This window comes from Pezoporus wallicus, unplaced genomic scaffold (assembly GCF_028554395.1).
Source record: "Pezoporus wallicus isolate ANWC-B61680 ecotype Strahan unplaced genomic scaffold, APGP_CSIRO_Pwel_v1 scaffold_7850, whole genome shotgun sequence".
Taxonomy (NCBI): domain Eukaryota; kingdom Metazoa; phylum Chordata; class Aves; order Psittaciformes; family Psittacidae; genus Pezoporus; species Pezoporus wallicus.
The window spans coordinates 342,552-357,583 of record NW_026639846.1 but is presented as its reverse complement, the minus strand read 5'-3'; the positions used below and the strand labels follow the sequence as shown (position 1 = coordinate 357,583).

At 46.8% G+C, this 15,032-nt stretch overlaps 1 protein-coding gene across 1 annotated transcript in view; it reads left to right on the top strand.

Annotated features, from left to right (window-relative positions):
• The first annotated feature begins 5,669 nt into the window (after positions 1 to 5,669).
• The window catches only part of WNT3 (Wnt family member 3), a 30,209-nt gene continuing 20,846 nt past the window's right edge, over positions 5,670 to 15,032 (top strand). Inside the window, exon 1 of the mRNA XM_057416637.1 lies at positions 5,670 to 6,009. Within this exon, the coding sequence (XP_057272620.1) occupies positions 5,930 to 6,009 (80 nt within the window). The 5' untranslated portion in view covers positions 5,670 to 5,929. The remainder of the gene's footprint in view (positions 6,010 to 15,032) is intronic.

Here is a 15,032-nt window from a genome sequence, read left to right as displayed (position 1 = left end):
GAAGACTGAGCAGAACCCTAAATGCTACCTGGAAATAGTTTTCTCCCTAACAACTGATAGCTGATGGGACAAGTGTCCTACTCTACCAGACTCAGATCTACCTTCACTTGGGATGACTTGGAGGAGGGCTGACCTGGATAGATCAGAAGACTTTAAAGCACCATCACACATACTGCCCCTTCCTAAACCCATTGCTGAAGCAGTGGCCCCACATGATGCAATGTGGGCCAACATAATTCCAGGCAAGACTGTGCCGATCAAAGATGGTATTTATGTCCTTGTATTTACTGCAGTTTGAGATGGGCTTCATTGCCAGCCCTCTTTGCCCCAAGTTGTCATAGTCACTAAAAGCTCATGTGTCTTAGGGCTTCATTAGGTCACTTTTTGTCTGAACTTCTCCATGGCACGATAGAGGAAAGATCTGAAAATCCAACCAGAGCTGTGATATTGCAGCAGAAGCTGGGTTCAAACTTGTTTCTACCATCACTGGAAGACAAATAGGTGCAAGATTTCCATACCATGAACTCAGAATAGGTTGTAAAAGAATGGAGTGAGGTAAGGGTGTTTGTAAGCCATAAGGTTATTCCTAAAACACTAAAAACAATGGCGAAAGGGTTTTGCTTAACTCTGAGCTATTACCATCATCTCAGCAGCTAAATCCCAGCTTCCCTCTGCTTCATACCTGTGTCTTCAGCAAAGGGAAGTTTCCAAAAAACTATCAGGTAGAAACAACATCATGGTGCTCATCTGAGCATGTGAAGATCCATTTTCCTGAAGCAGCAGATGCATTTCCCCTGTGGCTAACTCACCTGCAAGCACCTCGCAGCTTTGTACATCAGCTGCAGGCAGTGCTTCAGTGGACGTAACAGGCAGGCGAACATGAAAGGCAACTCTGCGACCCCACATAAACTATGGGATTACTTGGAGGTACCATTAATGCTTTCCTGGAGTGAACATGGAGGTGAGGCACCTGACAGGAGTGAGGGATGTGCTAGGTCAGCCAATGCGATGTCAACATGCTGGAGTGCACCCCTCAGCATCACTGAGCATCACAGTATCACTCAGTATCACTGCCACTAGAGCACATCCAGAAGATGCATGGAAATATTAAAGATGTTCCTGTCCAAAGATTAGAATTGATGTAATAACCATTGAGGTTCTTCTTTAAATCACTCTGGTCAGGTGTTAATACAGGATTGCTGTTTCCAGGTAATGACTCCCTTGGGGTGCCCAGCTGACATGAACAGAGATATGAAGAAGAAACAGCAAAGGACAGTCTGTTAGAGCCAGAGGGAACATAGGATCTAGGAGAGAGCAGATTTGGCCAAGAAAACTGAGGAACAGGTAAGTGTAGGGATGTTAAGTTACCAATCACAGGTTAGCAGCAAACAGTGCTCAGAACACAGAATTCCAGTAGCTGAGGATGGAAGGGACTCAGTCAGCTCATCCATGCTTTGAAAGGATTTCTTTTTACGGACTTTTTAGTAATTACTTACTTTAGGAGTGATGGAGAGAACCATCAAAGAAGTAATTTGCTGTGTTAGCTCCACTTTGCATACTAAGACCAAAATCAAGGTCTTCAAAACAACTCATTTGCTTCTAAAACTTGAAACCGCTTAAAAGATCATGGTCCTGAGGGACCCACCTTCTCAGTTTCTGTTTCTGGCTATGTCCAGGAGTGCCCAGATGTGCACTTCAACATGTGGCACCCAGCTAAGCCACCCTCAGCCACTGAACTAGAGCCGACCGACAAATGAAGCATGCTGATGCCATCCCTCAGTGCTGCACCATGGATCACAGGTCTTGTACGTTCCTTGCCTTCTGCAACACACCAAATCAGGCATCTGAACCGCCTCTGTCAGGTCATCCCAGCTCACCCAGCTCTTGCCCTTCCCTGTGCCTTTTGAGTCATCCTCTTCCTCTCACACTGACCATGGGATAATTCCACCTAGGGCAGCTGATCAGCACCAGGAAGGGTTGAGCTCCCGGTGTCTCACTCGTCAGTGTCTTGGTCTGCTGAAACACGTGCTGAGAACAAACCCAGGAGACTCCATGGTCCGTCACCTTGCCCAGGCACGTGGTTTCTTCTTGCTGGTCCATTCTGTTAGAGAAAAGAAGGAAAGCTAAAAGAAGGAGAAGCTGCAAAAGTCAGGGCACTGAAGGGAGGGCGAGGCATGTTTTCCATGTGATTGCAATGCTCCTTTCATGGAATGCTGTTAGAATAAACCCAAGGATCCTTTTAGATGCCTTGGCACCTACAGTGGTTGGGCTTGCAGTACCCCGATGTTAGCCCTATACAGAAGGACCTTTGTAGTGACATTGTAAAGGCAACATGGCATTTCTTGAGCAGCCAAACCTCCGGATTCTTCCACTTTTTCATTTCTGGACACACTGAAATTGGTCACCACGAGTCAATATTGCCAAAGCAGAGAGGCCGATAGAATTGCAAAGACTCTCAGTCAATAAAACTGTCAGTCAGCAGCACAAGGAGGTATCTATAAGTGAAAATTTGAAATTGTACTCTTTTGGATAACTCTCATTTGCTTTTAGAAATTACATTTAAAATTAATGTTTGCTGTAGAACTTATAAATATTTGTCCAGGGCAGCATGAAATATCCCCAGGATAATTTTAGTGTGTAAGCATCAGATTTTCATTTCACAGCAGAGAAGACTGAGAGTGAGTCTGTTCATTTCACAGACAACATAGTCTTCTGCCCTGTGAGACAGGCCATACTCCTTGGTGAGATGTGCCTGCCTTTCCAAGGGCCTGGGGATCCAGGCTGGTACAACCAAAGGCACTACTGAAACCTGCCATTGCTCTATATCAGTCATTCCAGTGGGAGAAACTTGGAGGCAGGAATCACGTGTGAACAGGGTTGGGGCAGTGAGGACCTTCTACTCGCACGATCTCACAGGATCTCCAAGCCAAAGCAACTGCAGACATGCTTGAAACACAGTTCCCAAAGGGGAACATGAGTTCCTCCTGATGCTGGGACAGTCCATGATCAGAGCAGACAAAGGTAGCAATGGATGGAACAAATTTAAAGATATGAGAGGACAAAGGACCTGAAAAACTTCATCAGAAATCTGTCAGAGTTTAGAGTGTTGGGATCAAATCTTTAACATCTTTGAAAACCTGTCTGTGGCCTCACCAAGGTGATGTTGGGCAGTTACTGGGGTGTGGATGGGTGCTTTAGCATCTGTACTGCTTTTGCAATGCAGCCTTTCCCAGCACAACACTGAGATCTCTGCCCAACACACACCAGCAAAGTCTCTGGGATTTGGGTCTTAGGTCACTTTTGCCCACTTGGTTCTCAGGAAATGAAGCATTTTGTTGCTAGTTATTGGCTTGATTTATCAATCCTAGCATCAAGCAGCACAATACAAGAGCACCAGGTATTGCTCCCCAATGTCTGATGGACAGGAACATCTCAACCACCCAGACCTTGGGGATGGTCTCCAACAAATCATTCAATTCAGATTTCAAAAGCTGTCCCCAGTTGGATTTCTGCAGTGGTCAGGATTTTTAAGCCTCTTCCATGGGATGTCAGTCATCTGTACCATCACCTGAGATATCTCACTTCAGCCTCTCCTTTTGCTGCTTCTTTAATAGTTTGCCGTTTTAACGACCGAATCTTGCTCTGTACGTTTAATCCTTCTTAAGGTTGTGTGGCTCCAAAACATCCCCCAATAGAGGTACAAACCTGTATAAGAATTTCAGGTCTGCTTTTGCTATTTAGACTTACAGGCTGCTTAGTGGCAATTTGGGTACTCCATGGCTTACTTTAACCAGTAAGTTAAAAGTGCCCGTGACCATTCCCTGGCACTGGAACCAGAGAGTCTGGGACACAGGACCACCTTCATCCATCCTGCTAAACTCATTTAACCCCCAGAAGAGATAGGTCACATCTTAAGGGGCTGTTTGGAATAGTTCCTGTTCCACACTCATCCTAAATTGTAACTCAAATCTCTTCAAGGCTTTGCAGGTTGGCAACATCAGGCCCATGCCAGGCTCCATGTTTCATAGCTAAAACCACACACAATATAGTTCAGGATCTGGGGAAGATTCTCAGGCAATGTTTAATTTAGTGGATCTTATTAAATCCATTCATCTCCAATTCTCATTTGAAAATCATTGCATTCTTAAACCCAAGTGATTGCATTCAATAAAACGTAGCTGGAGGCCAGGTGAGAGATTTGCCAGGATAGACTACACCCAATATACCCTTTGGGATCTGAAGTCACACGAGAGGAACAAGCCATATTTAACATCTGTAATGGGTCATAAGCAGCTGGAAAACCCATCAGATTAAGCCTGGAGAAGCTTGGCCTTGTAGTCCTTGCAGCAGATTCAGGGTCTGATGAAGAGGTAAAGGGCAGAGCGGATGTCTGGTGGATGTCCTATCTTGGATGTATGATGGCCAGGAAACAAATTACCACTTATGAGAGCAGCTCTCCACTAATTCAGTGTGCAAATACATTAAAATCCATAAGAACTGGGAATCAAAAAAGACATGAGGCAGGCGCACCCTGGTGATTAAATAGCATCAAGGAGTGCATTTATACCCAGAGCCTTAATATCAGGAGCTATATTGGGCTGCCCAAGATAGGACCTTGGACTTCTGTTATAGCCATTCCTCCGTAATAAATTTCTTTGTTGGCTACTCCTAAAGCTCCTAATCTCCATCTTACAAACTGGGCAGCTCCACTTCAGGCAATGCAGCTGTGATTGCTGAGGATGCTTTAGGAGCAAAAGCAACTTCCTTGACTTCTCCCATTTCTTTGTCCCATTCTGTTGAGTGATCCCCTTGATCCGCTACTCTGACATACCAGCTCCTGTAAAAACAGCGTCTCTATGCCATAACAAGGATTTTCAAGGACAATCTCTGTTGGGTCTACCTGCAACACACAACCTCTTTAGAAAGGTGATACTGCTCGTGATTTTAATTACACAGGTGGGGTTTGGATCATGCTTTCATCTTTCTGCATCCAGAGATGTACTTCACAAGAAATTCATCAACGGGACATCTTCCCATCTGCCTGCTCCACTCTTGCCATGCATTGGCACTTCTTATCGATAGAAATCCAGGCTGCCACTGCTTCCCCCTCCATCCATCCCACCCGCACACTTAGATAAACCTGAGCGGTGCACATTTCATTTACATTTACGACCAGATTTGATCACATCAACGCTTCCAGGGGGTTATTCTGCCTCTTCAGTGCTCCCATTAGCTCTGCCTCCTGCAAGGGTTAATGTTCACCTCCCTTTCCATCTAAAGAACAAGTTGTCTATCTCACCCCCACCGTGAGATTAAGTGCAATCGCAGTCACCCTTCGTCCTTACCTTGCAAAGCCTTGGCACGCCAAACCACAAGCAAAGTCGGTGCATCCTGGGTTTCTAAGTGAAATTAAAAGCAAAAAAAATAGGGTTTCAAAGTGAAATTAAAACCAGAAATTAAAAAAAAAAAAAATTATAAAAGAGCAACAATAAAAACCCAAAACAACCCAACCCAACACCCAAAATCTCAGTGCCCCAGAAAAGTCTCTTGCAAAGAGGGTTTGTCTGTGGAAGCGAGGAACAAAGTTGTGGGGTGGAGGGGGAGGAGAGCGTGATTGACAGCCCTGAGCTGAGACTCATCCCTTACCTTGGGCCATGCGGTCTGATTGGCTGCCTGCTGACATCCCCAAGCCCTGCACTTTTTAATAGACGCTTTTGGATGATCTACAGGGAAAAGGCTTGGAGAGGTGTGTTTCTGACAAGGCAGAAAGTCACCCGCACTACCAGGGACTTGCTTTAACTCTTGTGTTTTGAATTGATTTCTATTGGGTTTGTTTTTTTTTCCTGGGAGGAGGGGGATTCTTCATTTTCACACTTCATGTTTTTCTGAAAACTTCGCTGAGATTCACCCCTTGCACCAGCCTGGACTAATGGATTACCACCTGCTTGGACTAATTTTGTCTTTTCTCTTCAATGGCACAAAGGTCTTAGCCGGTTACCCAATTTGGTGGTAAGATTTCTTCCCTCCCCCCCCTCCCCTTCCCCTCTTTGATTAATGAATTAATGAATTATTAGCTATGGGATCTGTGTGGATGCGTGTTCCTTCCTTCCCACCCTTTGCCCTGCTGAGCTGGCCACAACTGCATGTTTGATTCTAAGCATAATTTCTTCCAATTTGGTAAAGAATGGAAAGTTTGGGGGTTATTTTGAAAGGGCAAGGTTTAGCTTTCCCTTTGCACAAATGGAGTCTTCCCCACCACTCTTTAATTTCTCCATTTTCGTCCCTGTAGCCATAGACATTTGTTTCGGATGTAAAAGGATGCGGTTTTATTTTCTCGTGCAATAGGAATTTTGGCTGTCGTATGACTGCGTAGCAGGGATTTTCTTAATTCCCTTAAATTGCGATCAATCCTTAAAAAAATACCCCATTAATTCTATATTCTTTTTGGCTGCTACAGTTTTTGGACTTCTTTTTCTTCTTTTGTTGTATTCTGTCATGTGAATTTAGTCCGGCAAATAAGCTGAGAACGCAAATGGCACCTGAAGAAAATATTCCTTAGTAAAATTCCTCCAAGATGGATTTTGTTCCTTTGAATGATGGAATTGTCACTTCGCTCCTTGCACCAACAATAAAAATCATCTTTAAAACAATTGGCTCTATCTTATAATGGGCTTGATAAGTAACCTGAGTTAGTTATTTTGCAAATAAAGATGACACTCGATGCATAAATATATGAACAAAATGTAATCGGAACAAAAAAAATCCAGAATCAAATATTTCAGGTCATTGAAACACAGCAGACAGCGAGTTGCATAACAGAAGATTTCAGTTAATTTCTCTCTTTCTCGTGTGGGATTTCTCATTGGAATATATCTCATTAAGTTTCTGTATGTGCCAGGTAGGGGCTGTAGCCTAATGATCTATTATGGCAAAGAGGGAGATGCTGGAATTAGGGAACTAAGATTCTTGGGCTGTTTTCACCTTTCCAGAAAAGTCTTTTCTATTATCACTGGATTATCACCGAATTAGATCCTTTCAGTGCCAACATGGAGATGGCAAGAAGTAGGTGGGAGTGAACTTGGGAATGGACTGCCATGTCTGGGAATATTTAGAAAGCAAAAAGGGAAAAGCTGATTTTTTTTCTTAATAATCTACTTATTACCGTGGATTTTGAGCATGAAAATGTGCATTTCCAGTAGGGAAAGACTGGGAATACAATGAGAAGTCCAAGCTCAGGAAGCATTTAAAAGCTACGCAGGTTCATGAAATGGCTAAATCACAGCAGGTTTTCCTGAAGAATTAAATGATTTCCTCGCTCTGAGTGTGGCTGCCTAACTTCAGGACCTAAGCCTGGGGCAGGGGAGCCTACTGAAACAGAGGCAGCATCACTTTGATTCCTTCCATTCCTTTTCCCCTTCATCTGGGGACCGGCATGGCTGAACAGGGGCGCGCGGTGGGTTGTAGACCAGGTCAAAATTGCATGGCTGGATCTAAAGGCAAGAATCTGCATGGGGCAATGATACCTTGCTGTGACATCAGCTCTCCCAGGGTCTCACCAGCTCCTGCCCTGCCTCAGGCTTTGATATAAAACAGGATTTAACGCCTGAATCAAGGAGGGGTTTGACTCATAGGGTGAGGAACCGAAATCTTCTTGATGAAAAGATTTGGGTTTTTCCCCATGAAGCAAAAACATCCCCATGAACAAAATGTCTCTCCCTGTTTTGAGGAGAAGATGCTGCAGGCAGGTGGCTGCCCCAGGTCCTGGCCTTCTCCAAAATCCCTCCAAGTTCAGCCCAAATGAACAATACAGAGGACATGTAAGACAGAAAGACCGGGGGCACGGCAAGCAGTATCCATGGGAAAGGAGGGAGTCGAACAAGCTGTCTGCAGAATTCCATTCAATAGATCTGCATCGTGCATGGGTTTCGGAGATTCTGGCAATATCAAAGTGCCAGAGAGTCTCTGCAGCACTGAAAAGATGTGTCGAGATGCCCCACTAGGGTTGAGGGCCTTTCATAGGGTTTTAGAAGGGCTTTGAAAGCTGAGGGAGCTGAAGAGCAGAAATATCTGGGCCAGGGCTCCCCGACTGCTCAGGCAGAGACAATGCTTCCCATAGCACACAGAATTAAATATCTCCTTCAGTCCTACTGTAAGCTTTGAATTACAGCTCTGTGGGTCCGGGGTCTTACGTGCACTGTGCTCTAGCATGATAAACACTCTTTCAGAAAGCATCCTTTTCCCGTTGCCTTGCTGATCCTCTGATCTATAGGTAGGCATGGAACTGACTTTGGGGGATGAATCCTACTTGCAGGGTTCAATATGCCCCAAAACAGGAGGAAGGAAGCAAAGACAAGGCAGAGCATCAGCCCAGTCCCCTGCACTGGGCTCCTGCACCCCTCCAGGCCAGACTGGACTAGAGCTCATCAGTGCTTCCTTATCCTCAGCTAAACCCATCTCTGCTGAATACAGGACCTTCAGGAAGACTGCTTGTCTTGCAGGACCCAAGACTGCTGACAGATAGTGCTTGGTCCTGCTGGTGCAACCTTCCTGGGTATTTTTCTATTGTATAGGAAATATTTTGGCAGCAAAATCAAAACAGCTCATTCCTGCTTTGGGACAACTGGGAAAAACTTCAGAGATGAGGAAGCATCTGAATGTGCACAAGGAAAAGAGAATGAAGTGAGAATGAAGCCTCATCACCTTGTAAATGGGTTTAGGGGCAGCTGAAATAATCCAGCTGCTCCATAGTGCAGTCAGACAATGCCAGGAAGCACGACACCAGTGACAGTATGGTGGAAGGGATAAAAGCACAAAGATGGTGCTGCTGAGGCTTTGCTCTGAGTTGTGTTTTTATTGAGGAGCCATGGAAGGATGCTGCACATCTGGTTGTGTTATCTAGAGCACAACCCAACAGCAGCCCTCCAGCTTGACACTGTCATGAGGCCATTGGCCTCAGTGGTGAAACATTGCGTGCAAGGCAGCGAGGCTTTTGGCACAGGGAGGAGGGTGGGATGAAAAGGGAAGAACTTTGTGGTGCGAATACAGATGTGCAGTGTCCAGGCTGGTGCCAGCAGGAAGGTGGAGCCACTGGGCTGCAAAGCCCATCAGTCCAGCCTGATGGATTGCTAACAACTCCCTGCCATCCTGTCCCCAACCAACTGGCGTTTCCCCGGTCAACACCTGAGCAAGGTCCAGGGGTATCATGGAGTGTAGACGTAACCTTCCGTGAGCAGGGGTGGTATTTTGCCACAGGTCCAACCCTTCTTCATGTGCTTTCATCCTATTACAGCAGTGAAAAGGAACAAATGGGGCACAGATGGGAAAAGGTCACCTAAATGCTGCCTGTGAGAGGGCTGACAAGAGGAGCTGAAGCCAACAAAAGCTTTCTCTGATCTGTGTCCAACACACTTGGTCTGGGTTGCTGCTGCTAAAAGAGAGGCAAGGAAGGAAGAGATGGAGAGATGTAGTGAGGCCATGGAGAAGGGAACTGCTGCTCTTCCTGATCCTTCAGGAATGGCATGGATGGAACCAAAGTGTGCAGGGGAGCAGTGGTTAGTATCACAACCATGGGTCATGTCAAAAGCCTTGCCAGATGCCAGCAGAAGGGATGGTAGTGACAGTAATCACACTTGCAGTCATGTTTTCAGTCCCAAGTACTCCAGTGGCAGCATGGACAACAGAACATGTCTGAGCCATTGGAGGTCCAGCATTTAGATGGACTGATGGATGGAGCCAGAGCTTTCTGGTAACGTCCTGAGAGAATTCAGATGAAAATATAGCCCATGGCCAGACCCTGACACCAGTGCAGGCTAACAGAGATACTATGGCCCAAGAAACAACTCGAAACCACTCCCAGGATGCCAATACATGGGCAGGGGCTAAAAAAGACAATGAGGGAGAAAACTCCACCCATGGACTGAGAGAAAACACCAAATGCTTCCCTCTTCCATGAGCATCGTTCAACAAGAAGTCTTGAAACCCTCCGGTGTGTCCCTCACCTGGAGAAAGGAGCCAGACTGGGAGTCATTGGTGTAAACAGGGAGTAAAAAATCAGTCCTACTCCTCTCCTGGTTCCTCAAGACAGAGTAATAACAGGTCACTGCCTATAACTGTGACCCTCATCAAGTGCATCTTCCCATCCAGCATTCAGTAGCCTCTAAGCAGATGACTTGAAAGAATGGATGGCTTTGGCTGTCATGTTATTAAATCTTATTTCTATCCCTCAGAAATCCTTTCAGGGGAAGCTGAAGGCTATGGCAGCTGGCTGCGGATCCCAGTGGCCTTGGGCCCCTAGGAAGAGGCAGATAGAAACTTATAAACATGTTCTCACTGGCCCCAGAGTTGCTTCCTCATTAAGAAAACCCTGTAAGTGAAAACCATTTGCATGCAGATGTAGTCTGAGGTGACATGTAACTTGTCTGCTTTAGCTTTCAGCATCTCACCTTGCTGGGATGAATGGGAGCCTTCATTCTCTTGGCACTCTTGGGGTTTTTTCGTTCTCTGAAGGTTCAAAACATCTATATCCTGGAGCTGTGTTTTGCTATAGGCATGTGGCCCTTAAGGCTTTATTCAAAAGGAGCAAAATAGCATCAGAACATGAGAGTGGGTTTCCTGATGCAAATCCAGCTGCTGTAGCACCAGAAAGGAGGGAAAAGACCCCTTGTATAAACTTCCTACAGCTTAAAATGCATTCAGTTCTAGGGAAAAATGACGAAGACAGTGGTGGGGTTTGTCAGGGACAGAGATGCCAGCGCTTGCCACGCAAGCCCAGAGGTGCTGCTCTGGCTCCTGGTTTGGCTCCACCAGCAGCCTGTCCTGGCACACGAACCTCCGACCTGGAAAGGCTGACACACAACCCCCCATCCTCTCCTGCTGACGCTGCTGAGGGGTGTTCACACCCGCCGGCGGCTGTAGTCTGCATGTGCCAAAGCCTGCCTGAAGGTACCCAGCAGTTGCGGTGAGGCCGGCGGTGATGAGGAGAGATGCTGGGGTGATGCGCGGCTCCCGATCAGAGCTGTCAATAAATAACGGCCACCGGCATTCCTGTGGGTTTAAAGGCTGAGGTTGGATCTAAGGCAGAAGCTCTTCCCTGTGAGGGTGTTGAGGTGCTGGCACAGGGTGCCCAGAGAAGCTGTGGCTGCCCCATCCCTGGCAGTGCTCAAGGCCAGGTTGGACACAGGGGCTTGGAGCAAGCTGCTCCAGTGGAAGGGGTCCCCGCCCGTGGCAGGGGTTGGAACTGGGTGAGCTTTAAGGTCCCTTCCAACCCAAACCAGGCTGGGATGCTATGATTTTCCCATAGTTAGGCGTGGCCAGGGGGAATACGTGGTTATTCCATGCTGTGAAAGAGAACATTACAAGCTGGAAGTCAGATTCATGCTGCATGTACTGCACAGCACACACGTATGGGCAGCCCCAGTAGCTGCCAGAGGAGAGCTTTTGAAGCCATACAGCCTTGTGAACCTCAGCATTGTGAACCCTCACCTCTCCTTGTGAAGCCGGGTCTTGGCAGTGTTAGCATGCTCAGGTAGCATCTCTTAGTTTTCACTGTCCCCTACCTGGCAGAGTGCAGTGTGGTGGAGTCCTGAGCTCGGTAACAGCTTCAAAAAGATCCCAGAAAACAACAGCACAGAGCAGTGAGAAATGTGTGCGTTCCCCTAAGTATCAGGAAGTGTTGTTCCCTCAACACCTAACCCAGGAGTGCCCCAGCCCCAGCGATCCACTCTGTCCTGCAGTGCCAACACAATCCCGGAGGCAGATGAACACAGGGAGAAGGGCTCTGACTCACGTAAAGACTTAAAAGTGTTTCTGCCCTTAAGCCAGAAATCACAGAATCCCAGCCTGGTTTGGGCTGGAAGGGACCTTAAAGCTCATGCAGTTCTAAATCCCCTCTCACAGGCAGGGACACCTTCCACTAGAGCAGTTACCATTCTTGTAACTAAACTCAGAAGTAAATGCAAGTGGTCCCAAAGAGCTTTTAAGGGACAGTTTGATTGTGAACTGGTTGCTTCTCATTTGAAGCTTTCATTAAAAGCAACACTTGACAAAGTGAAGCACCCCATGTAAGAGCATTGGGAATTCAGGGGGCACTTCTGGCCACCCCTTACTCTTGGTTGTGGGGTGCTGGGGATGCTGGAGGCTGCCAGCCAGGGGGTTCACCCATTTCCCAGCTACACAGCAACACTCACCTTGATGGGGTCAGGTAGAAACCTCACACCCCACTGGTACAGCCGTGTGTGTGCGCAGGCAGAGAGCTGGTGACGGTGGTTACCCACAGGAACGTGAACTCACAGCTGGGCTCATCTCTGGCACACCGAGCTGTGTGCTGGGCTGCACTGGGAGGAGGATTGAGGGCAGCTGTCATTGCCTGCTTGGCATTTGGGGCACCTGCAACACTGCGTTGAGGAGTGCCCTGCATTAGCTCAAGAGGGAAGCAGAGAAACTGGAGAGAGGCCAGTGGGTGCTTCCAAGGCGGTAAAGGATTTGGGGTACATGGCTCAGCAGGAAAGCTGGTGGGACCTGGGCTTATTTAAACTGGCCAAGAGGATGCTGAGGGCAATTCAACAGCAGCCTGTGGCTTCTTGAAAGGCTCTTACAAATGTGATAGAGCCAATCTTTGTTCTGTAGTGCCAAACAATAGAAAAAGGGACAATTGCCACAAGCTGGGGACTTCCTTATTGCAGGATTGCACCCTCCTTGCTCAGGGTGGTGTGCCCTAAGCCAGGTTCTCATGGAGGTGAGGAGCTGCTGTCCTTGGACCTTTGCAGACCTCCACTGCACAAAGACCTAGCAATCAAGCAGCTCTCATCCATGTGACAGCCCAAGGCTTACAATGGCAACATACAGCCTAACACCCATGCCAAGGAGAACCTTGATGGTCAGTTATCACCCCTGTTATGTCTACATGTCTTCTGTGCCTAGAAATGAGCCATTGCCACTCCAACTAGGTCACGACAGGTCTCACAGTTAATGCTTTCTTGCTGCTTCTGTCTTGGCTCTGTTGGTCTCCAGGTCCTGTAGTGCAGTCACTGCTCTAGTGGGTGTGTGAGCCAAGGAGAGCTGTACGAATGCCTCCAGCCCTCCCTCCATCCCTGCAGGCACAGCACAGACCTGGGCAGTCTGAGCCCTCGGAGGCTCTAAGATCCCTAAATCACTTCTAACTCTGAAATTACACATTCACCATGTAGCTGATGCTCTGTGGGACAGAAACCGCCGTGTGAGCAAGAGTGTGGTACCCTCCTGCAGCAGGAGAACCAAGCTGCTTCAATCAGGGGATGCGTAACGTAGAGATATCATAGCTGGCTGGGTTAGCGACGGTGCTTGTTTAGGTCAGCCTCACTGTAAACACTTTCAGCATTGTAGGACTCAGTTGCATGACTTGGGTTGAGCCATAGTGGTATCTATGGCAATTTGGCTCAACTGGAGCCTCTTTTGGAGGTTTTGCCAGGCCTGAACGAAACATCCGGGCCAGGTTTAGCAGGAGCCTTAGCAGCTATGGGTTGTTGTCTTCCCACTGACCCATGTTTGGCTGGGTTTAATATGTGACAGCATCTCAAACGGGGAGCATTCCTGAGCATTAAAACAGAAGGAATTCTGGATTCAGAGTCCAGCCATTCAGCCATGCGGACACATCCAGTGTCCCTGGTGAAAGTCAAGGCCTTTGTCTGCTCAAGAAATGCTTCTGAGTAGCTATTACCACTTTTTCAACATTATAATGCTCATACCAAAGGCTTTTTGAAGGTGGATTTGTGGCTGTTATTTGTGTTCAAATGGGTATGATATCTTGTGGACATCATGTCTTGGGAGATACAGTCAGACCTGGAAATAAAACCCCAGGAGGCTGGCATTCTTTCTCTATTACTCGTACTCTCAGTGTCCTAAAGGCAATGACTCTGTATGAGGCTTGTAATGGAAACTGTGCTCAACCTAAAAGCATAGCTCTGAAATGTTATTAAACTATGTCTAAATATCCTAATTTATAGCAAGAGGATTGCAGTGGGAATTCCACCCCAGAAAGGCAGGATCCTCCTACATGCAAATCTCCAAAGCATGGTCTGCTGCTACCTGTCTCTAAGGTAGACCTCCACAAAGTCTATTGTAGGTCTGATGACCCGGTGTCTTCCCTCTGTTGGTAGCCAGAGCCACCTCATGACTGAAGACAGGACACCTATTTTCCACTGGCTGTTGCTGGAATGAGACAAATTTGATGTTCACCAGCTCGTGCTTATATCCATAATCTCACTCCTCAAAGGCTCTGCAATGGGAAGGAGTCATCAGGAACTTGGCTGTATAATTTACATAGGACATGGACAGACAATTATAGCTCATGTTCCTTAAATTACTCCAAGTTTAATTTTAATTCTGGTGGCAGATGCAATCTTCTTTTTGCTGACTTGATCTGAAGTTCATTTTGTCTCTACAAACTGAAGTGATTTAATATCCCTCCAGTTTGCAGGTAATATTAGAGCAATACTGGCTGTAATGGAAAGCTTCTGATATCAGGCTGTATTACTTAAGGTTGTTCAGTTGAAGTTTTCAGGATAAAGGCCGTATCTGATGAGGCATAGGCTGAGAAACACTGTGTTGGGATTAACACTTAGAGCTTTTTTCACACTGTCTGTGCATCGACTGTATATGATTTCCAGTTTTTCCTATGATAATACCTATGAAAAGAAAGCTTAGGACCAGGAGTACCTTGAGAGTCCCCACCTCTTCCAGCCCAGGAACCCTTGGTTTACCATTTACTCTGACTAGGAGTATAGCCAGGTCTCCTTAAAAACACCAAACAACCCCCAAACCAGAAGGCATTTGCAAACCACTGGGTCAGGCAATGATCCTTTACACGTGTATCTCACCTCCCTTGTCTAACGCATTACCCTACCTGTTTCCAGATCACGCATGCAGCACACGAAGTAGAGAGGCAGGCTAGTGCTGATGCAGGTTAGTGAAGGAAACCCCCACTGGCACCTAAGAAAGAAACTGTGAGAGACCCTTGGCTGAAAGGGCTTCTATTGCACAAGCTTGAGAAGTGGAAC